Source organism: Schistocerca serialis, chromosome 5, assembly GCF_023864345.2.
Source record: "Schistocerca serialis cubense isolate TAMUIC-IGC-003099 chromosome 5, iqSchSeri2.2, whole genome shotgun sequence".
Classification (NCBI taxonomy): Eukaryota; Metazoa; Arthropoda; class Insecta; order Orthoptera; family Acrididae; genus Schistocerca; species Schistocerca serialis.
Window position 1 is genome coordinate 565,306,391 of NC_064642.1, and position 24,202 is coordinate 565,330,592.

Here is a 24,202-nt window from a genome sequence, read left to right on the forward strand (position 1 = left end):
AGAACAGCATTTCGTTCCCCTCCCAGTCTCTTCTGCACCCATCTCCTTACTCTATGGCTCCTACCCCTGAGACCTTCCCCACTGGAAGACTTGCTCTACACACCTCCTACTACCCCCTATTCCAGCCCAGTAACTAGCAGAACATATATTATTCAAGGGAGAGCCACCTGCAAAATGATGTATGCCATATACCAGCTGTTACGTAAACACTGTTCAGTCTTTTATATCAGCATGACTACCACCAGATTATCAATTAGGATGAATGGGCATAGGCAGAGGATGTATACCGGCAACGCACAATACCTGTTGCAGAGCATGCTCCACAACATGACAATCATGATCTCAGTGTCTGTTTCACCACACGCACCATCTGAAGTCTTCCAACAGACACCAGTTTCTCAGAACTCCGCATGTGGGAACTAGTGCTACAACATGTCCTTGGTTCTCGCCACCCACCTGGCCTTAATTTACATTAATTTTGTCTGTGTCAGCATTTGCTCGCAGTGACTACTGTTTTCTTCACTCTATTTTAGTTTTTTACATCTTTCATTGACTTACCTGTTTATTTTTCACCGCCGCCTCCCACCTCTGTTACGTAACATGCACTTAGCTTTTCACTCTTATTAACTCATCTCTGACCTGCATATTATTCTTTCTTCCACCTTTAAGCTCTCATTTTTTCAAATCTCATCCAATGCAGTCTCCTGCAATCAGTCTTTCCTTCTCATCCCATCTGGTAAGTCTCCCATGACCCAGGGTTCTGGGTGACTTTCCTGAAATCTACCCCTTTTCCTAGACCTCTACAGTTGTTTGGCTTCACCTCCTTCCTTCCCCTTCAATCCATATCCTAAAGAAGGAGTTACTGGCTCCGAAAGCTTGCTGAATTATAACTTTCTTTTATGTGCATGTTCTGCTGCTGCTTTGTGAGTAAATTTTTTACCCATCCAATTAAATTATTTTGTCAAAATTGATTGTTTTCATTGTTATATTTTTACAGGCAGTTTGTTTTTCCTCAGCATGGTGGCATCTACCAGAGTAACAATACTACATGTTACACAGCTTGCAATGTATGTGCATGGTTTGAAGAACACCAGGATGAGTTTACTGTACTTCCCCCGGTCATCGACTCCCCAGACGTAAACCCAATCAAGAATCTGTGGGACAACCTAGATCAGGTTGTTCACATCATGGATCCTTATCCGTGAAACCTAGTGACACTAGTCATGGCACTGGAGTCAGCATGGCTACACATCCCTGTTGGTATTTCCAAAACTTAATTGACTTATTCTGCACGTCCACCCTGCAAAAGGTGCTTATTGAGTGCTTTGAGAGGTGGTCACATTACTTTGAGTAGACTGTCTCTGTGCCAGGCTTAAAGACAAACAAAAACAGTGAGTACTAAATGCAATAAAAATGTGTAAATATACAATTTCATTGACAAATGTATTTAAAGTGAAAACTGACTAACTTATTTATTATTTGTCTCAAAAGACTAACATTACATTCTTGTTATGCTCTCATTCATTACATTACACACATTTTGCCCAACATTAAAAATTTCTCAGTCAAGATGGCTAAATACTTAATATTACTAATCCTAGTCTGGAAGCTGCAAGGCAGCCACTTGTAGGAATTTGAATGCCGCATCCGCCAAATTAATAATAATAATAACATGATTAAACCAAAAATCTTTCTTTGAATATTAATAGATTCATATTTTAAAATTAAGAAATTTAAAATCACTATAAATTGTAATTACTGGAAATAAGCAGAAGTAGCAAATTACCTATTAAAATGAATGACTTACCTGAAAATAGTTCGAGCATGCAGACAAAATAGCTCTATGGGCACGGATTGACTGGCCTTCACAAGAAAGAGTAACATCAACGAATAATTCTCGGTCCAGAAGTGTGCGCAGAGCTTCAGTCAGTTTCTGATGATAACTGCTCCAACGTAGGCAGAACTCTTGGCTATCTGCCATTGTCAGACACCTTTGCGCAGTTTGTCAAATGCTGTAAGTAAAGAATGGAGCAACTGTGAGCAACCTGTTATAACGTTCTGACAAAACCACAGAACGTATTCAAAAAAGCAGATATGAAGAGCACAATGTACTGAGATGACAGCTCTCATTTGAAACTTTGCAGGATGCAATGGGCGAGTGAGAGAGTGCAGAATGTAAGATTTGCGTTTGTTCACAACTAAAGATGGTGGTTCAAGAAAATGCCTATAATTCAACCATTTCAAAACTAATGACTTGCAGTTAATAATCTCATGCGTAAATGTAGTATGACCATTAAATTTATCATAGCTAGATGGCTGAGGTGGCGTTATCACTTATGGAACACAAGACTGTATTGAAATCTTGCCCGAAGAATGAGGACATTAGTGAAGTACAACTGCAGTGGCAGAAAGGGTTTGAAACACAGCCAAAAACAGATCACTCAATTACTTGTGTTTGTGATAAGTTTGAAGCTGACAGAACTATTAAAGATGTACAGAAAGCAAGATCCGGTTGACAATAAACAATTTCAAGTCCAGTGTCCACTGATGCCATACTTCATCCTCTCAGTGGACCAGGGAGTGCATGAAAAAGAGATAAAACGATCAGGTATAAGACACCTTAATCGGACTGAAAAGTGGAGAATGCACATTCTAAGCCTGCTACATAATGTGGATGAGGATGAGTCGTATTAAATACTGAGAGTAGTTTGAGCTCACAGTTTGCTATGTGTGGAATTTGCAATGATATGTGTGTGATCTGATGACACACGATTTAAACTCAATGGTACTGGTAAGGTGAGCTGCCACAATTCTGTCTATTGAGCTCATGAAAATCCTGAAGTTCATGCGCAGAAGGCAGTGAATCTATTTGGAAATACTGTGTGTGTTGTCTGTAATTGAAAGGTTTGATTGGTCCTTTCTTCTTTGAGAGTACTGTAACTAGTCAGGCATACCTACTTCAGACAATGTTTCTGCTAGCTATAGAAACCTTTTATGGACATAAAATGCTTTATATTCAACAAAATGAAGTCTCAAGTACACACCACTGAATTGTCAGTTTGTATCTGGATGACACTCTACCAGGATGATATGTAAGTCAAAGAGGTTCTATTGAATACTCACCTCACTGTTCTAATTTGACATTTATGGGCATCTGCAAGTGGGTGCCAGCAAAGATTTTGTGTACTGACGAAACCATCTACAATCAGCAAACTATGTGAAAAAATCTGAGTATCATGTGCTGCCATTAAGCCAGATACAGTCACAGCCATAACTTGGTCTGCAGTTTGGCATTTTTTAGAAGATGCTTTCAGTGTCAAAAATATTAACTGCAAGGCAACTTTTTACAAATATATATCAAAGAGTGATTTCATTTTTTGGACCTCCCTGAAGCTCTAAAAATGCAAAAACACATTGCCTCCTTGTTTCCTGGTGCCCCTCTGCCCCATCCACAACCATTTTACTCAACTTATAAATGAAATCTGAATATCAGTTCTTCAGTAATGGCAAGACAACAATCGAGCATTTAAGCGATAAAACTCACTGTATACACTTTTGAAATATATACTTGACCTCTTCCCAAAAATAACAGGCAGGCTATAAATGAATAAAGACATGCCTCATTACTAGCAAACAAAGTGCATTCAGTTCCAAACATGGGACATAAGTGCTCCTCCCTTTAAATGAATGTCACCAACTGGTACTAAGTACATGTATTGGACAAAAAATAAGGAAACATCACAAGAAACGCATGCCTGAATGTAAATACAGGTGCTAGGGAAGCCTGTGGGTTGCACTGCTGTATCTGAGCATGAACGGAACATGTGCAAGGTCCTCTACATGTTGCAAGTGTCAGTTGTGGTCAGAGCAATGTTTTGTGTCGTTGCGAACAGAGCTGTGCCTTGCATCACATTTACCCGCCCGAGCCCGCCTGCAACCAACCAGTCCATTCTGTTCCATTGTCTGCATCATGGGTAGTTGAGATACACTGCACCGGGAACAGAGTGCACAGGTCACAATGTGCCATTGAGGCCGTGGCTTGTTTGGGTACCCGACCGAGCATGGACCCGACAGGGCTTGGTGCAATAGGGAAACAGGCAGCACCTGGAAGGTACGAATGACTGACCAAACACAAGCAGATTTGCTCTCTGCTTTCCAAATCACTAGGAACAGAGCATTCTTGATCCTTTGTAAGGAAAAGTGACTCATAATATAAAGTAATAGTTGTAACACAGCAATGCATAATACTATCATGAACATAGCACAAGCAACTTTTTATTAGTTTATACACTCCATTCTTTTCTTCTTCTGTTTCTTTCTATAGCCTACACCTTTGTAAGCCCTTTTATGAAACTTGATCTCAAATTTTTGTAGCTAAGTTTTTATTAAATTTAGGTCCACAGTTGGAACGTTGTCTAGAAATGTTTCATTCCACATTTTATATTCTTCTTTTTGTAAATTTTTTTTTCTGATCAGTGGTCCATTCCTTCGCCATACTTTAAGTAACTAGAACTTGCTGTCATGTGAAAACTGCAGGAAAACTCATGGATCTCCATTAATTCATGGGCTGAGACTGCAGATGTTCCAGAATCCGTCAGAAATATCCGTGGCTCATCCCTAACTTCCGCTTATTATTAATATGTCAGACATAAATATCGAACAGCAAAGGTCCTTCCAACGGCAAGGATTAGAAAAAGTGTAGAAGAGGAAACAGAAGTTACCCTGTAGTTGGAGGAGGGAAGCGACACTCATCTGTAAAAATCAGGAGAAAGCATTGTATTGCAAAATTTTACACAGGTTGCAGGTACTGATTTTTAGTAAAATGCCTGCCAAACAGCCAGTCTGAAGCCAGATGTTGCCTTTGAAAGGTTTATCTGCAAGAAAAAGATAAACTTCATACAAAATGAGAACAGTTCTGTCACGATATAACCATCCAACTTCCATGTGTGTCAATAAAAACTTCTAAGTATTTGCCATTTATTCACACAGTATTACAAAAATTCGATAATTAGTAGGGCATCCTTTAATAAAATTATAACAACGAAAATAATCAATTTTTGACAATATAATGTAATGGGACAGATAAAAAATCCACTCACCAAGCGGCGGCAGAACACACACATAAAAGGAGGTTATAATTAGGCAAGCTTTTGGAGCCAGGCAGAAGAGTTGAAGGGGAAGGAAGAGGGGTGAAGGAAAAAGACTGGAAAGGTCTAGGAAAAGGGGAAGATTTCAGAAAAGTCACCCAGAACCACAGATCAGGCGAGACTTGCTGGACAGGATGAGAAGGAAAAACTGATTGTTGGGGACTGCAACGAACGAGATTTGTAAATCTGAGAGCTTAAAGGTGGAAGACAGGAAAGTATGCAAGAAATAGATTACTGCTAAAACACTGTGTACGAGTTAATAAGAGTGAAAAGCCAAGTGCACTGTATGTAACAGAGGTTGGAGGGGGACAACGAAAAATACACAGATAAGAAAATGAACTTTCATATTTTTCATTCATGAAAGTTCATTTTCTTACCTTCATCAACATGCCAAAATGACCATATCATTCCCAAAGTGAACACTATGGTGATGGTGTGAAACATCCTCAGTGGCAGGAGGCAATGATTAATATTGCTTCAGGTACTGAGTGTAGCCAGCATGCCCCTATGTTCTGGAAAAATTTAGTTTCAACTCTAGTGACCTCCCTGAGGCTTTTGGTGGCAGACTTCTTGGAGCAATAGAGGGTATGCTTGTGTGACTCAGGTACAGTGTGTATTCATTTTGTGGAGCAAACAGTGACTTGCCCACTTCTACACTGTAGTAGTTCTGCAGACGTGAGTAGAGCATCGAACTTTCTATCAGGTGATATTAGAAGTAGTTCATGTACCAGTAAACACACAAATTTCTGTAGGGTTTCCAGGCTACTGGGCAGGCATGGATGGTGGAAGCACCCAAATCAACATTCTTTACAGGTTAACGGTGTCTTCATTCTTACCCTCAACCTTGTTCCTGCTTGCATAATGGTTATGCTGGCCATATGGTGGTAGAATGGTAAGGATTCCTCCTCCACTGGTCCTAATAGTTCTAATGGACCCAGTAACTTTGCTTTAATTCTGCATAGCCCTTCCAGAAACTGTTCCTTGCATGTTAGAAAAACGTCCCCAAATGCATCATCTTTACAGCTCTACAAAACACGTGTTACATCTTCAACCCAAATAGACAGACGGCAGATGATGGCAGGTGATCCCCGGCATGTGCTGATGCAAACATTCCTTGTGGATCAAAATGTTGGCGTGACTACCACAGCATGATGGCGGATGACTGCTGGATGAAAAACTGCATCACATGTATACTCACTCGTTCTCACTTACTACCAACTTATTTCCTGTTTGCTTATTTACTTCTATACCAACTACATATAAAACAAAACGTTTGATGTTTTCATTTTAATTATACACACAAATGTTCTACTAATAAATCTCTAACCTACTACCTATACGCAAATGTTCCCCGTGAACTTTCCTCATAGGAACAGCACAAATATAAGCATAATCATAATACCTAATAACTAATAAGTACATACAAACATTCAGCCCATATGACCACCTCATGATCTTAAGGTGTAGGGATGTGCCAGAACAACATTAAGTACACTCTGTGTCACTGGCTTATTTCTACCTTTATTTCTTCTGTTTCTCAACCAAACCTCCTTCCCCCTTCAGAAGAAGCTGCTAGCAATCGAAGCAATGCTTCTGGTTCACCTTGAAACAGGTGAATTCTACTTATATGAGTAACTGTGATTCAGGTCAGAAGTTGGATTTCAACATTAACTGGGGATGTCATGTTGAATACCTCACAGGGCTCTTGGTAATGTGCAATGCACTTTTAATTTTTCCATTTGGGATGTGAGGGTTTAATAACATAACTGCTCAAAGTGGCACTTACATAATTTTGCTTTTTTTATTGTGGGTGTTTCCCTATCACTCCAGAGCCTTCCTATTCATTTTTCCTACCTGACATCAGATACCTTTTAGTCTTTTACTGAAGTCCTGATCAGAGAATGAATCCTCTCCCAGGTAGGTTGGCATAATTTGAAAGGAGAGAGCATTTTCCGACCAAAAACGACCTTGTACAGAAAAAGACTCATGTTTTCATGGAGTTTTGAATTGTACGCACTTAGGGCATGCTGTAGTAGTGTGTCTTAATTATCACATCTACTATTTGCATAATAACTTGGCTTTTTACTCCATGCCCTATGAACTCTCTCTGTCCTACCATTCGCTTGTAGGTGAAAGGCATTAGTTTGTAACTTCTTTATGTGCAATAGTTGACATAGCTACTTAAGTAATTCATACATGAAGTTGGAATTTTGATAGCCACTGGTTAACTACAGTGTTAGCTACTGTGTTGTTGGTTTGCTGTGGCAACCATGGCAAAGTAATGTGAGAAATGATCAGTTATGGTTAATACATAAGGAATTCCCACTGGTGTTGCTGCAAATGGTCCAAGGACATCAAATCCTACCATTTGAAATGGTTTCTCTGCCTCATGCAGTCTTTGTAATCGGAACTTCTGCCAACTCAACTCGGCTCTTTGAGAGAACGGAATACATTTTTTTACACAGCATTCAACACACTGTTTCCTCTGCGGCCACTAGTAATTTTCCTCAATGCAATGTTACATGGCTTGTCGTCCGCTATGCCCAGCTAAAGTGGAATCATGGGCTCACCTCAATACTTCGGGCCTAAACTGGCTGGCAAAGGGTCTGTCATCAGAGCTGACAAGTGCTTGTTTTGGATACCACTGACAATCAAGGTCGGAAGCCTGAGACTTGCACCACTGTTCTGTGTCTATTCCAACGCATTTTACAGTGTGTGCTTTGTGACTTAACCCATGAGCATTACCAAGAGGCTGGAGTACCTCAAAATCAAATTCACTATATCTTAAGGCCAAGTAGGTTAGGCTACTGGTTGGATCCCTTAATTCCAGAAGCCTTTTTAGTATGGTGTGATCCATTATGATCTTAAAATGACTCCCTACAGATACTAAAGAAAACATGTGATGCCAAAAATTAGCACCAGCATTTCTTTTTCTGTAGTTTAACAGCTTTTTTGCTTCAATGGGTTGCCTGGAAGGAAAAAGGAGGCAGGGCTGTTTCCCATTCACCTTGACTCGGAACACAGCTGAGGGGCATAGTTGCTCGATCACAACTGTTTTTGATAGTCTTGAAAAATGATGGATGTTTGGTTCACAGGGAGAGGTAATGGACAAAACAATGAGGTCCTCAGTCCCTCGACTCACAAGTAGTGCATCTGGAAGCAGAGACGTCCACTGGGAATGGTTGGTTGGTTGGTTTGGGGAAGGAGACCAGACAGCGTGGTCATCGGTCTCATCGGATTAGGGAAGGATGGGGAGGGAAGTCGGCCGTGCCCTTTCAGAGGAACCATCCCGGCATTGGCCTGGAGTGACACTGGGAATGTTTTCTGCTCTAATCAGGAGATTCATAATAGTAAAAGTGAGAAGACTAAAAGGTAATGGGCATCTTTCATACTGTTAATAATAAAACCAAGATGTAGGAAATAGTGAAATCAGCAGGTGGTTGTCCCTGGGGCTCAGGGGAAACGTCCCAACCACAGCTTCCCATCTCTTATCCATTATAGTCCAGAGTGCCCACTATTCAACAAGTGTTAACACCATCTTGGGTTCAGAAGCATTGGAGAGTGGCTGGCTGATGAAATATAATAATACTGTACAAGCAGCTGTTATTTTGATACTGTTTTATTAGGCAACCAGTTTCGAAGTTCCCATCATGTCATCTTTAGGCCTGTCACATGAATGACACCAAGTACCACTAACAAGTACCACTCATGCATGTATAAGACAAGGCACCAGACATGATTATTTGTGCCTTGTCTTATACATGCACAAGTGGCACTTGGTGTGCCATTCATGCGACAGGCCTGAAGATGACTTGACTGGAACATCACAACTGATTGCCTAATAAAACAATATCGAAATAACAGCTGTTGGTATCATATTATTACACTATTCAATAAAGTATGACAACCAGAATAGCAAATGGGTGCAGCAGAAAGGAGGTAAACCGAATATAAAAGTGATTAAAACAGACTAAAAGAGGGATGGAAAAGTAACCTAGTCAAGGAGGTAGGGTCAGGGATGCCCTGGCCCTCACATACAGCGGGAGATGCCCCATCCCCAACCATCCTGCATCTGCTCTTAAGGCGCGCGCACACACACACACACACACACACACACACACACAAATAAAAAAACTATGTCTTAGGCTGGTATGACCAATGTGGATTTCTTCTGGGAGAAGCAGAAGGAAGAACACTATGCTGCAGTTCTCTCTTCATTGTGCAGAGTGTATTAGATGGGGCAGTAGCTGATCAGAGGTTGTTCCATTTCCAAGCGTACAGAGATCTTGCGTGCACCCACGAATCCACACCTGGGTTGGAAAGTGAGTAAATGCTCCTCTGGCTGAACGGTTGGTCAGTTCATTCCCCAAGTACCCACATGACTTGAGACTCAGAGAAAGACAACTGAGCAGGCAGCGCAATGAGGCCAACGAGAAAGCCACAAATAGCGGAGACCAAAGGGTAGCAAGAACAGCATTGGTCAATAGCCAGGAGACTGCATACTGAGTCAGTACATACATAAAAAAGGGTCAAGTGAGGCCCATTTAATAAAATGGAGTGCTCTTATATTTGCTGTCAGCCGTGTCATAAACACACTACATGCTCCCGGCAGTGAATGGCTTTTTGTACTGGCAGGAGATGTAAAAGCATGTCCTGTCTGATTCACAGTTATAGAGCCATTGGTGTAAAAGATGGTAGACCCTGTACCTCTTGAAGACCTAGACGTAACCAACACCAAAAGGGCATAGTGGTGACAGTGACTTCAGGTCCTCTGAAAAAATCTGTCCTAATTCATGCCCTGGACACCATCCAAGGGCGAGCGCACAAGAAAAAACAGGGAGCATAGTCCAGGGAGGGGAGATGGAGAATTTGGTAGAGGGAAGTGAGGCGCATTCCAACTGGTAATTCCACCCTGGGGTGGAGATCATGAGGGCAACACACCTTGTACGTAAAAGGAGTCGGATACATGAGAAGATGAGGATGTTGTCTAATGGTGATTGCATGTAAGACCAAGAGCTGGTACCATCAAACCTGAAGAGGGCAGGTCTCTGCTTCAGCAAGGAGACTATGGGACTAGTCCAAAAGACACGTATAGCCAGCACGTGCTACAATGGTAGACTGGGTGTAACAGTTTCAAAGTTGAAGGAACCACCGAGCCATAAGCCTGGCAACCACAGTCCATGTGGGACAAAGCCATGGCCCAGCAAATATGGATAACAGCAGTGCAATCTGCAGTCCAAGATGTGTGGGCAAGGAAGCAAAGAGTGTTAAGCTTCCACATGCAGCTAGTCTTCAGGTGATAAATACGGGGCAGGGAGATCAGATTTTTATCAAAAAGTACGCCAAAGAAATGGGAGTGTGCTGAAACTTCCAAGTCCTGGGTACCTAAGTAGAATTCCAGGTCAGGATGGACCATAGTTCAATGGCAGAAGACCTGAGAAATGGAAACCATGGGAAAAAGCACATGCAGAGGCCCACTGTATGGCACCTTGGCACTTGCCTTCAACAGAAGATGTCAAGTGGGAGCAGTACCAAATGCAAAAATTGTCGACATACAATGCTTGGTCCAACAGACATCACTAACAAATTAATGGTGGCAAGGAAAAGAGTGACGCTTAACACAGAGCCCTGTAGGATGCAATTCTTTTGGACCCATGAGGAGCTGAGTGAAGTGCCAACCAAACTCAAACAACTGGTGAGATAAAAACTGATGGAAAAAAAATCAGTAGGGGGCCTCGAAAGTCCCAGTCACAGTTGGTGAGCAGAATGATGATGCCAATCAGTGTTGTATGCCTTATGCAACTAAATAAAAAAAAACGCGATAAGGTGCAGGCATTTAGGAAAAGCCTGTTGAATTGCTGTTCCAACCTAAAGAGACGGTCAGTTGTGGATCGTCCCTCCTGGAAACCACATTGATAGGTGGACAAAAGGCCTCGAGATTCAATAACCCAGAAATACTTTCAGCAGCTCACAGAGTACGTTAGTCAGGCTAATTGGTCAGCAACTGTCGAGACATACTGGGTTCTTGCCTGGCACCTTGGAACCAAAGGCAGTTGAAGAGCTTAAGGAATGTTGCCTTTGGCTAACATTCAGGTTTTGGATCACCTAATTGTGAACTGCATCATGGCCTGGGGCTGTTTTGCAGGATGGGGCAAGAGACTGGAGTAGTTCCCACTCAGTGAACACCTCATTATAGGATTCAGACTGGTGGGGCGTGAAACATGAGTGTATGTATTCAACTTGTTACTTCTGCGGTAGAAAGATCACGGGATAGGAAGAGCACACCTATGCTGTCTGAAATTTGGTCACAAGGTTTTCTGCAAGAACTGATGAACTGGTACAAACACCACCCTGTAGAACTAGACCGGGAATAGCTCAATTGTTGGCTGCCCATAAAGAAATGCTGCTTAGCCCACACTTAAGATGAAGAGGCATATGTCCCCAGGGAGGAGACAGAGCTCCCAGCCTTCCTTCTTACTGTGTTTGATTAGATAGCGAGCCTTAGCACAAATTTGCTTATAAGTGATAAGGTTGGTCTGCAAAGGTTGTCGTTTGAATTGTTGCAGTGCTAGTTAGCTAGCCTGAATAGCTACTGAAATGTGTTTGGGTCACCTTGCAGGACCTCATCAATACAATCGGACAGAAAGGTGGTAAATGTAACAGTAGAGGCACACAAAGACCAGTTGGCTCTGTGAAGTGCACAATGTGGTAATCGGTCTGGAGATGGCAAGGAAATAACAAGATCACCGGAACGTCGTCACGGTCACAAAGGTCATCATGTAGTGACCAATGTAGCAAGGCCACAAAATTAGGGAGGACACGGTTAGATCAATAGCTGAAAAGGTACAGTAGGTTGTACAAATAGGTTGGAGGACCATCACTGATGAGACACAGGTCATCATCTGTCAGAAGCTGGTCAGTCACAAGGCCCCTACCAGACGAAGGGTACTCCCCCATAAAGGAGTCATGTGCATTGAAGTCACCCAACAAGGGAAAAATAGGGGAAAATTGTTGGATTAATGTGGTCCATTCAACATAATTAAGTGGCCTGCCTGGAAGTAGCTAAACGTTGCAAATAGTAATCACAGACATTGTTTGCACCTGCAGTGCTACTGCCTACAACGAGGTGCAAAGGGGAATCAATTCATTAATGACTTCTATACGAACCAATGTACAGACCCCTGCAGATGCCCTCTCATTACCAGCACAGTTCTGACAGAACAGAAATAACAGAAGGGGAGGAAATAAGGTGGTGTAGTTCTGGCAGGTGACAGTAGCACCCACTACAATTCCACTGAATGACCAGGTGACTGGTGGCCAGGTGAGGCATGAAGTGACCTGGACTGGTCACACCAGATTAACTGCCTGTCACCAGTGGGGATGGAACTACATTTACAAATATCGACTCAGAACCAACTGCATGGCAGGATTTGGTGAATCCGGGGAGGGGAGGGGAGGGGGAGACTTCCCAGAGGAGCCTTGTCTCTATTTTTCTTATTCTTCATTTCCTCTGTAGCTTTTGCTGTGTGTGGTTCATTAAAGGGGCTATCTGCAATGAGCACAGGGACATATGGTGAGCAGACAGCCTTGGGACTCGCAGGTCGTGGCTTCTTCGGCCACTGTTTGGAGTCAGGCCTCTAGACTGGGGGTTGCCTGGGAGAGGGATCCCAAGAGGGAGCCCTGTCACTGATAGAAGCTGAAGAACAGGAATGCTTCTCCAGTTGGGTGTGGGAAATAGTGATGATGTTAACATAATGGATCATGTTTCTTCTGTGCCTCAGTGTAGGACAGGCGGACAACAGATTTGTACTCCTGGATCTTCAGTTCTTTATTGAAAACCGGGTAAACTGGCAGACCTGGGGGGTGATGTTCCACGAAGATGGATATCAACAAGGACTACCTTGTTGGAATGATCGTTCACAGCTGCTGCTTTTTGCGTCTACCTTGCAGTGGGATGACACAGGCCCAAAGCATTAACATCTGAAGCATCTCATAGGTGGTGGGCCATACTGTTTCAAATCACACCTGTACACCATTACCTTAACCTTCTCCAGGAGGGCATTCCCTCCAAAGGCTAACAAAGGCACCTGTATGAGTACAATTATCCTTCGGCCCTTTTCGTACATATCCAATAAAATGTATGCCTTGCAGCAAGGTTAGTTCAGAGATTCTCACCTGCTTTGAGCACAACATCTCTGTGGAAGATAATTCCTTGGACCATCTTGAAAGTTTTGTGAGAGGTCAAGGTTACAAATATGTCACCTAGATGATCTGAAGATTGGGCAGCAGGGGAAGTTTTAATCAGTAACAAACCATTTCACATTTTACCCAGACTAAGCTTTCCAAACTTGTCTTCAATGTTTTCAATAAAAAATAATAGTTTCATTGCAGTTAAGGTATCTCCATCAATCCAAGATTAGACCAAATATTGGGTGAAGTGTTTCACTCCCAGATGTCGGGCTCGTCCACCTTCCCGTGATGTAGCCAGGGATGGAAACATCGTGGGATCCTATCTCTCTGCATTTTAATAATCTATCCCACGCGAAGAGACTACTAGGATCTCGCGGCCAGTAACAGAAGAAAGTCTAACTCGCTTCATGTGTGAATCTTCCACCATGGTACCACTCAGTCTGAATGGTGCCCCCCTGCCGCAGCAGTGCTCATCTGGCCAGTAAACTGTTTCCTGGAGCTCCAGTACCCCAGCCATGATGGGCACATACTGCTTGATTTGCACGGCGTGTTTCCAGCTTAGGTACCAACAGTGGTCCAGGGGCTACCACCATGCAGGTATTTGACAACTCTCCCTCCCCCACAATGGAATGGCTTCTGTACTGGGCTTTGGGGTAGTACCTTTACAAGAAAAGAAAAAGTGCAACGAGTGAAAGGCATAAAAAGTGGAACATAAGCTAATATCACAGACCAGATTCAATCACAATTGGCACCGAGAAGACCACCCAAAGGATAGGCAGAGAGGAAAAAAGATAGTAGAAGGACAGTCTTGCCACAAGGGAAGAGAAGTAATGCTGCAAGGGCTGAGGCCCCCTGGTGGCCAAGCAGGTATTCACAAAAATACATGAGCTCACTGGAAGGTGGAAGAATGGAAACAGGACCCATGATCACTAACTCCTTTAATGGTTGAAATGCTTCCCGACACCGCAGAGTCCAATTAAATTATACTCCTTTTTTATTAGGGGTCTAGCTACCTTTTCAAAGTTTCAAACCTATTTTCTATAGGGATTTGTGATCCCGAATATAACTGTAATTTTATAAAAGAATAGATTGCCATTCACCAGATAGCAGAAATGTTGAGTCATAGACAGGCACTATAAAATAACTGCTACACAAATAAGCTTTTGACCTAAAGCCTGCTTCTGAATTAGTACACACAAACACACACACACTCAAGCAAATGCAACACTCACACACATGTCCATTGCCTCTGGCTGCCGAGGCCAGGTCTAAATCGAAAGAAGGGTTTTTGGCCAAAAGCTTACTTGTTTAGGATTCTTTTTGTAGTGCCTGCCTGTGACTCAACATTTCCACAATACGGTGTGTAGTAAACTATCCTTTCATAAATTATCATTATTCCAGCCTTGATTTTCCACTGCAAGATGTAATTGTACTTTGGAAAATTTGTTATGGCCTGCACAAGTCTTGGGTCAGTATGTACCCCTTCGTGGGCACTAACGAGACCCGAATAGCATTCCTCCTGCAACATGAAGTGACATTTCTCTAAGCTGAGGGCCAGCTGCGCTGCTTACAGTTCTTCAAATATCTCCCGCAATCGCAACAAGTACTCTTGGGTGCCCCCAGAATGTACTATTACGTCACCTAGGTAAACTAGGCACTGCTTTGATCAGAGGCCCCATACAGCCCTGTCTAACAATTGCTGGAAAGTCACCAGCGCATTTTTCAAATCCACACCTGACGATACTGGAAGTGTCCAAATGGGATCACAAATGCTGCTTTGGGATAATCTTCTGGTGCTACTTCTAACTAGTGACAGCTACTGCATAAATTTAATGTTGTGAAGTAATGGCATTGCCCTAGATTATCTAATGTCTCAGTGATATTGGGCATGGGGTAGGCCTCAGTGACTGTTTGTTGATCTAGAAATCTGTAATCACTTCAGAATCAGTAATTTTTTTTCCATCCAAGAACTTCTTGGGTACAATTACTAACAGTGCTGACTAGGGACTAGTACTTTCTTCCGTAATTCCATCCCGGAGCTGTTGGTCAATGAACTTCTCCATCACCAGTGGTAAATAGTGGGGACAGGCTATGGTTTCCTGATACAGGAGGTTCATTTCCATGGGAATGGTGTGTCATCAGAGGTTTAGCTGCCAGTAGTCCAGGTGGGTTAAATAACCCTGCATATTCATCCAATAACTTCTCCATACATACTCTATCACTTCTTTTCAGATGCAACACTTTTCCCCTTAGTGCAGTTAAATCGACAGACTATCAATGAGCATTTATTTATATATTTATTCTTTTATGGGGGGCATCAGATGCAACACTTTTCCCCTTAGTGCAGTTAAATCGACAGACTATCAATGAGCATTTATTTATATATTTATTCTTTTATGAAGTGCAATCTCCCCCCCCCCCCCAACACACACACACACACACATTACATATGTGTGAAGTAACTGTGCTTCTGCATACTACATTATTGAGCATACTGAGTTTAGTAATTTTAGGAGTAATCCCAATATGTGAGGTAATGATTTTTAAATTTGTCATCAAAAGATTGTTTGGACAAAATTTTTGATCAGAATACCATGAGGTTCCAAAGAACTAGGGATACAACGAGATACAACACCTCAAAGAACATGCAACTGCTGCACTGATAATCAGAAACTAACATCGTAATTATTTTGCAACAAGTGGCTGAATAAATTCAAGCTAGCTTATTTAGAAATGTTATTTCAACTTTATTAGTTTAACTTAACTGAAAACTGGACAACATATAATGCTAGTATGTCCAAGTCTAGTTGAATGACTTCTGCAGAAAATTTTTTGTGTCAAGTACCAAATGAGCTAATCCTATACATTTGTAGAGCCAATGGCCAAGAATCAATGCCTGTGTGCAAATATTTCATTCTTCTGGGGAAGGAAAGATTGAGTAGTGTGTTAAAACACAGGCTAAGGAATTACATGCATTTTGTAGATTCCAACATATAAAAGGACTTTTAGGTATGTGGAACAAATTGAGGCAAATATAAACCAAGGAAAAGTAACTCATTGAACTTTTATCTATACGCTGGATTAACAATACTCCAAAACTAGACTACTTAATACTACATGTGCTTAAACACTAAAATGCAACCTAACTAAATTACCAGGAAAGCAGGTACACCAGTGAGGAAACCTGGTGCTCTGTAAACCATCAGCAGCACTAGCTCATGTTTTCCCCAAACCACTATTGTGGCCCATCATTCAAAGAGTTGTTCAACACAATATTCGTTAACTCTACGGGCCTGGGAACTAGCTTTTCCCCCTTTATGTTGCCACCCTCCATTCTCTGTTTATGTTTCTGCTGTAATGTGGTAATATGTACTCATCAATCTGTTCAGTGTCAGTGATTGCCATGTTCCTTTGAACTGATGTTTCTGATGTTTTGATGCAATATACTAAATGAATTCTTACATATCCTAAAGAGTTAAGCAGGGCGTGAGGGAAAAAAGGGGATACTGCATCTAAAACTAATTAGAAACAATAAAGAAGGAATGACTTGGCCAGCTGGTAGAGGATATATGATCGAGGGCCTACAGGTCCAGCATGTGGTGGGAGGCACCTCAATCTGCCACCACCCAGAAAGCAGTTTAAAATAAATGCAATAAGATTAAAAACCACTTTCTCATATGAAACTAAGAACAATTTCAACTGACTGTATGTCATCCGCCAACATTAGAGGCAAGGAATCTGGAGGACCATGCTTGGCATTGGAATGGAGAACTGGAATAGACACATTCCATCAAGATGTTAGACACTGTCTGTTCGCCCACAACCACAACATGACGGTGACTCATTACATTAGACAGAACTGTGCATTAGTCTGGTATGACTGAAGCAGAAGGTAATAAAGCAATGGATTATTTCTAGGAAGAACAGAGGGAGGAACATCATGTAGCTCCTTGACATGGAGGAGTTTACTACAGGGAGCAACTGCCCATCAGGTGATGTTCTACCTATGAGTGAATAGACGCCTTATAACTGGAGCCACAAATGTGTGTATGGGATTGTCAAAGTGAATGTTAGACAAGTAATTGCTTCTCTAGTCAAACAGCCTGCCTGTTAATTCCCCGGGATACCCTCACGACTTGCAACACAGGGAAAGACAACTCATCAGGTAGTCAAGATCAGAGGCAAGATTATGAATAGCAGATATCACAGGGTAATAAGCATAACATCAATCAATGGCTTGGAGACTACTCATCGAGTTACTGCAAATTATAATGCAGTTGAGGAAGGTCCGTTTGATTAAATTTAGCACTCTATTGATGGCTGTATCAAAAATCTGGCAACCACAGTGTGGCTGGATGATACCAGGATCTTGTAAATACATAGTATAGAAGTGTGATCTGCATCTCAAGTAGTGTGGGTGAGGAAGCAGTTAATGTTTAGCTTTTGCATGCAAATGATTTTGCACTGATGAATATGGGACAGGCATGTCATGAGGAGCGCTGTTATGAAAAGGAAGTGAGAGGAGTGCCAGAAAGTGATCACTGTTACAGAGATCATCATATGATGACCACTATAGTGAATATATGAGACAGAGGGAAGAGACTGTAAGGTCAGTAATCTGAAACATTCTGTGGGCTGTACAAAAGTTGGTACAGGTACTGTCATTGAGAAGATTGAAAGGGCTCTTTCAGATGAAGGGATACCCCCACACAGGGAGAAAAAGTGGGGTGAGGGGCTGGAAGTTGCTGAATTAAGATGGTCTTGTCAAGGTAGGTATGTGTCCAGCCTGGGGTAAATAGATGTTGCAAACGGTCATCTCTGGGATGGTGCACACTCTTACTGCTATCTACTCCAGTGTGGTATAGAAGGAAATTGACTCACTGATGACATCTAAGCAGGCCAAGGCACACACCTGTCCAGATGCTCTATCAGGCCAATACAGTTTGTACAGAGAGATGGTAACCTCTGAAGGCTGGAAAACGCTCATTAGTGAAACATGTTTCTTGGAGGGCAACACCGATCGTGAACTGAACGAAAAGCAATGAGTGGCACATACTTTCTAGTGGGACTTTTGAGAAAGTCGAGAAACAAAGCACCTTTCAAATCAGAAAAAGCTATTTTGAACGTTTTCCCTGCTGACAAATAAGTTCTTGTTTTAACTGCACAGTACTTCCATTTCCTCCAACACTATATACTGCAGCTTTTGAACTGCTGTGTTGTGGTGCATGAAGGCTTAATCACTGGTGACAATATTCTACAGAAGCAGTACACCTTCCACTCCATGTGGTACTAGAAGTCTCTCACAAACAATATATAAAATTTTTTCATAAGTTATGATCCTGGAAGACACAAAATGACTGTAGCTGCTTATGAATCAGACCCTTTGCAGGTTCCCTAACAAGCAACAAACTATCGTAAAACAAAAAGTTTTGTTAATATCTTATGGGTCAACAGAAGCGTGCAAATTCCATCTGCCTGCTTTGACCCATGACATAATGGCGTTGTTGAGCGAGTGGTAGATGTGGACATGCTGAGTTTAACATGTGGTATTGGATTCATTTGAGTTTTGGTTGTCATCATGCTAACGTGGTTTTGAGTTCGGATAACTTGTGCAGTAACATGGGCTGTGGAATGTTTTCAGTGAGTTATTACGTTATTTTTTTTGTTTGTTTTGCACATGTGTTTGGTGTATTTGTCAGGTCTGATTAGTTTGGTGTAGGTTGTGCAGAAATAAGTCTAATTTTTTTATGGCTTTTTTGTTAGGTATGGATATGACTGAAGTTCACGAGCGTATCATTACATTCCGAGATGGGTTATAATATGATGCCTGACATACAGTTTCTGCAGATGTTCGGTCTTCTTGCTGAGTATATTAAGTGTCAAGTTTGTGGCAACAACTTGAGGTTGATGAGAGTTCTGGCAGCTTGAACCACGGACATGTATATGTGGTGTTGTTGGCACGAGTGTGTGTGTGTGTGTGTACAACCTGGGTAGTATTGCCAGAGGCTTTTGTTGGTAAGTAATTTTTGGTTCAGTTTTATTCTATAGTAAATGTGATGTTCTGTGTATTGTATATTTATGGTATGTCAGTTGCATTTTAACTGATGTAGTGGTTTTTGAGTTGTAGGGGTTTTGGTTACACTTTTTGGAGTTGCAGGTGCTGGTTTTTTTGGTATAGATAGCTGTAGTTGAGCTATATAGGTTAACAGAAATATCTGACTCCATTTTTTGGAGTTGTAGATGGTGTTTTTTTGGTTTTGGTATCTGTGGTTGAGCTATATTGGTCTAGGGAAATGACCTATTCCACTTTTTGGGGTTATAGGTGTTAGTTTTCTGGTATCGACAGCTGCAGTTCAGCTATATAGCTCAAGGGAAATGTCTGATCCTTGTGTGTTTTTAATGTATCAGAACACTGTAATTTAAATTTTTTCTTTTATATTATCTGTTTTGGGATGGTGTGGTGTTTTTTTACTGTTGTATATTTAGCTTGTCCCCATCCTATACCCCCAATTTTCTGCAGTTGTCCTGTTAATTTCATTTTATTTTTGGAGTGAGACATTTTTGTATCATTTTTATTTTTTGTTAGGGTTTGTTGACCTGTGTACGTATGGCACCATTGTTGTCATTTTGTATATGTTGAAAGGAGCCGTTTCCACCATATTGTTGATGCCATGAGTCAAAGCAGATGGGTGGAATCATACATTTCTGTAATGCCATATGTGACTTACTTCAGAACCTATTGCCAATGTCTGCACTAAGCTACATCTTCCAAAATCTGATTAGTTGTCTGTGTAAAGGCTCACAACATGTGTTAAATTATTATAAACAACATACAGAAAAACATATCGCACTAATCTGGAGATATTTGACATTGTTTCTCTGTCATTGTGAGAATTTTGTTCATTTCTAAAGTGGCAAATTACTTACCTTGCACCAAGACCAAGTGCATCTGGAGATCTAACAATATATTGTCTCTATTATGAAAATGTGCAGCAATAAAAAAACGGTTTCCAGAATTCAATATGACACCTTTCATAAGATATTGTGTGAAGAGGATACACTATACCCTAGCAACTAGCACTTTAAAAATTCATGTACTTCATTAGTGAGCTGTTTGTACTGATCAAAAAGGAGAATATATAAACTACAAATGTGTTCCATAATATTACAGCAGACAGTTATCAATGAATTAGAAGCCAACTTTTAGATGTGCAAAGAATTTTCTACTCAGAAGACCAAGGATAAATTTTAGGTAAGAGTAATAGTATTAACACATTGGCTGCTGTGTGGCCACCTCCAACCACTGCAAAATCACATGCCTGGCATCATGGGCCGGCGGCGGTCACAGCAGAGCTAACGCCATGTACCTAACCTGGTGGTTAAACATCCCATCACTAAGTGTGCAGCAGTCAATGTGTTAATGGATACTGTATCTATTCAGTAGTGTATATACAGAGTGCACACATTTTCTTGGCACCTCAGCTCTCCAATTCTCTTTTGGGAAGGAATGTAAAAATTCAGTGCATGTCATCATTGTTAATCCAGACAATCAAACATCACTATCTGCATCACCACTGTGTAGCAATTATTGGTTAACGTCATGCTTCATTTCACTGCACTTTATTTGCAGACACTCTCTCTCTCTCTCTGGAAATGCTTTCACCTTCTATTATCTACACCTACACCAAAAAATTAACAAAAAAATACAGACACAGTAAAAGACCTGAGATACTGTAGGTAAAACTGTATACACATTGATTTACTCAACTCTTTTTCAATTGCATCAACAGTGATGTATCCATATATCCTTGTTCTATCTCAATAATCAATTGTTACTTAGGTAGTAGCTTTGAATGGAACATCTAAAAAGTAATCAATTGTGATCCTAAAATAATTACTGTGTAATGGAAACAATCTTAACACATGCAGATTGTCTATCATATTGACTCAAATGCACTTGTTGTTTCTTTATTTGTAAATATCTAGTATGTTACAATAGGGCTACCGAAAAATACTCCAATATAAAAAATGAATTTGTCACATCTTCCCAAAGTGTAGGAAAAACTGATTCAAAATATGCATTATAAAATCATACATAATTAACTGGTATAGGCTAGTTCTGAAAAGTACTAGGCCCTAATATTAGTCATGTCAAAATAAAATTCTTGAACCAGTTAAGATGCTCCAACATATCCATATTTGCCTGTCATATAGATAAGCAACAATACTCCAAAAAATAGCTTTTGATGTGTGCATTAGTCAGAGAGACGATGGGTGAAAACTTTAATTCTTCTTGTTGGTTTCAAACTGTGAATACACGCGCCGGAACAAGATGAAAGAGAATAAAAGCTTAGTAGACTACTTAATAAGTTATTACTAGTTTGAAATCTCAGCTGGAACTAACACTGTGTGCAAAATTACAGATATACCAGCCTCTTCATTCATATATTAAATTAACCTGACCCAGTTTTTTCGAACACAATCCGTAGCTTGCATTTCTATTTTTGATCAACGAAAGTCGTCTTTCTGCTAAAAGCGAATAATATGTGCGATAAAATTCGACAGCGAATATGCAGAATTACACTGTTTGCCGGTGCAGTCAACTTCTACAGCGCACTATGCATATTTTTCTAACAAGTAAAAATCATTTAATCCGTTCTTCCTACGATTAATGACAATCCTTATACATAATGTCTTCACACTAACTGTTAAATAGGACAAGAAAGCTACAAACTGCTAGTACCTCAAAATATCGATAGCTACAGGGCTTAGCGAAATCAACATTTGCTGTTAAGGGTGTGTCTACCTAGATATCAACAGCAGTAATATGAAGCTGTTTTGAGACAAAAGAATGGGTAGTAAACAGCGACATACACAAACACAATCAAATGGGTCCACAGGAGAATTCTGATGCGTCGCCGTATATCAGATTTTTTTACGTTTAACTGAATATAACAGCATCCAAATTGTTAGTGGCGTACAAACCTCTTGTGCAGAATTAATTCCGATCGCTGGCACTAAGAGACGACGCAATATACAATGTTTTTTTCCGGGACGCTGCGTCTGATAATTTAAATTTGACACTTAAAACAATGAATGCCGAAGAAATTAATGCAAAATTAGGAAAGATCTTTGCAGAACATAACAAGCAAGGCAGCCAACTGCTAAATCTTATACAAGATGTCAGCCTTTAGAGCGGGAAATTTCGTTCGTAAAAATTTAGTTCAAGATCTTTTTATACATGATCACTTTAAGCAAGTCTTTATAATAGATGAATAACTGCAGTAAAGATACAGACGTCAACTTAGCAGTACCACGTAAAAAGGAACAGCTGTTTCACGTAGCCCCCCCCCCCCCTCCCCCTTCCTCCGCGCTCATCCCGCGCTCTCGCTCTTTCTCTGGTATAATAATCCATCAAAAGCACTGAGACACTTGTTAGTGGACATTAATATAAGGTATGTCCACCCTTAGCGTTTATGACGGCTTGAACTCTGCTCGGGAAACTTGCAATAAGATGTCTGGATGCCTACATGGCAAGCTATTCTTCCTCAAGAGTCGAAGCCAGAGAAGATTCTTGCTCAGAGAAGATTCTAACTCAGGTATGTGATTGTCGACAAGCTTTTGCCTTGCAGATGCTGCTTTACGACTGGGTGCATTGTCGTCCTGATACAATCATCGTCTCCGAACTGCTTCTCAACTGTAGGCAGTACACAATACCGTACTGCAAAATTTTTTCACATCTTTCCCCATTTAGCGTTTCTTAAGAGCAATAAGGGGATCACGTGCTAAGCACGAAAGACATCTCCATACTGTAACACACTGTCGGCACTACACATGATGGCAGGTAACGTTCTCCATGCATTCAACAAACCCAAACACTTCCAGAGGTTATAGCGTAATTCATCGCTCCAAATCACTTATTTCCAGTCATTCACAGTGCAGGGGCGTTGCTCCTTATACCACAGCAAGTGTCACTTAGCACTGACAATAGAAATATGTGGCTTATGAGGAACTGCTCGATCATTGTGTTCCATTCTTCTTAATTCTCCACACACAGCCATTGTGCTAGCTGGACTACTGGTAGCGCTTTGGAACTCATGGATGGTTCATCCTGCTGATTTCAGGTGATTTCTTACAACCACCCCCGCAACGCACGACTGTGTCTGTCCATCTGTACATGAGGTCTGTTTGGTCTAAGTTTATCTATGGTTGTTCCTTCGCTTTTCCACCTCACAATTACATGCCTTGTGCAGCTGTAGAATGGTTGAAATGTCCCCAATGGATCTGTTACTCAGGTGACATCCAATGACTAGTCCATGTTCGACGTCACTGAGCTCTCCTGATCCCCATTCTGCTGTTACTGTTGCTCTACTGACAACACAACATCTCAGTGTCTGTCTTTTGTCTCATAGAAGCACCACAGTGTTATGCCCGTCTGCCATCCAGCATTGCTTTAATGATTAATGAAAATAGGGTATTCATAAACCTGGATGATTATGTGCATGTATAATTGTTGTCTGTAATCTGTTATGGCCTAAGTTGTTGTTGCCTAAATTGTCTTTTGAGTTTGGATATAGGTCTCTTATCTGAAGTGTCGGGATAATGTGTAGCTAACTGATGAATGAGATGGTGGGACGACGTGGAAGCCTTCCCATAGAGGTTTTCAGACTTTTTCTTTATGTGTGAAGATGAATGGTTCTCCTAATGGGTACTCAACGTGTGCATTTGGCTTGTATCGGTCGGCATCTGTCATTATAGGACGTACTTTGACTTGGAAAGACTGCAGTCTGCTTAGATATATACTCGCCACCACCGACCATACCTCTGATCCCTGCAGGACTGTGTGTGGCATGACACTCCTTTAC

At 41.2% G+C, this 24,202-nt stretch overlaps 1 protein-coding gene across 1 annotated transcript in view; it reads right to left on the reverse strand.

The window, feature by feature from the left end:
* Nucleotides 1–22,449, reverse strand: part of LOC126481321 (broad-complex core protein isoforms 1/2/3/4/5-like) — an 85,545-nt gene extending 63,096 nt beyond the window's left edge. The window contains exons 1-2 of the mRNA XM_050104984.1: nucleotides 22,323–22,449; nucleotides 1,808–2,012 (exon numbers count right to left, since the gene is read on the reverse strand). Coding sequence (XP_049960941.1) covers nucleotides 1,808–1,981 — 174 coding nt within the window. The 5' untranslated portion in view covers nucleotides 1,982–2,012; nucleotides 22,323–22,449. The remainder of the gene's footprint in view (nucleotides 1–1,807; nucleotides 2,013–22,322) is intronic.
* Nucleotides 22,450–24,202: the final 1,753 nt, after the last annotated feature.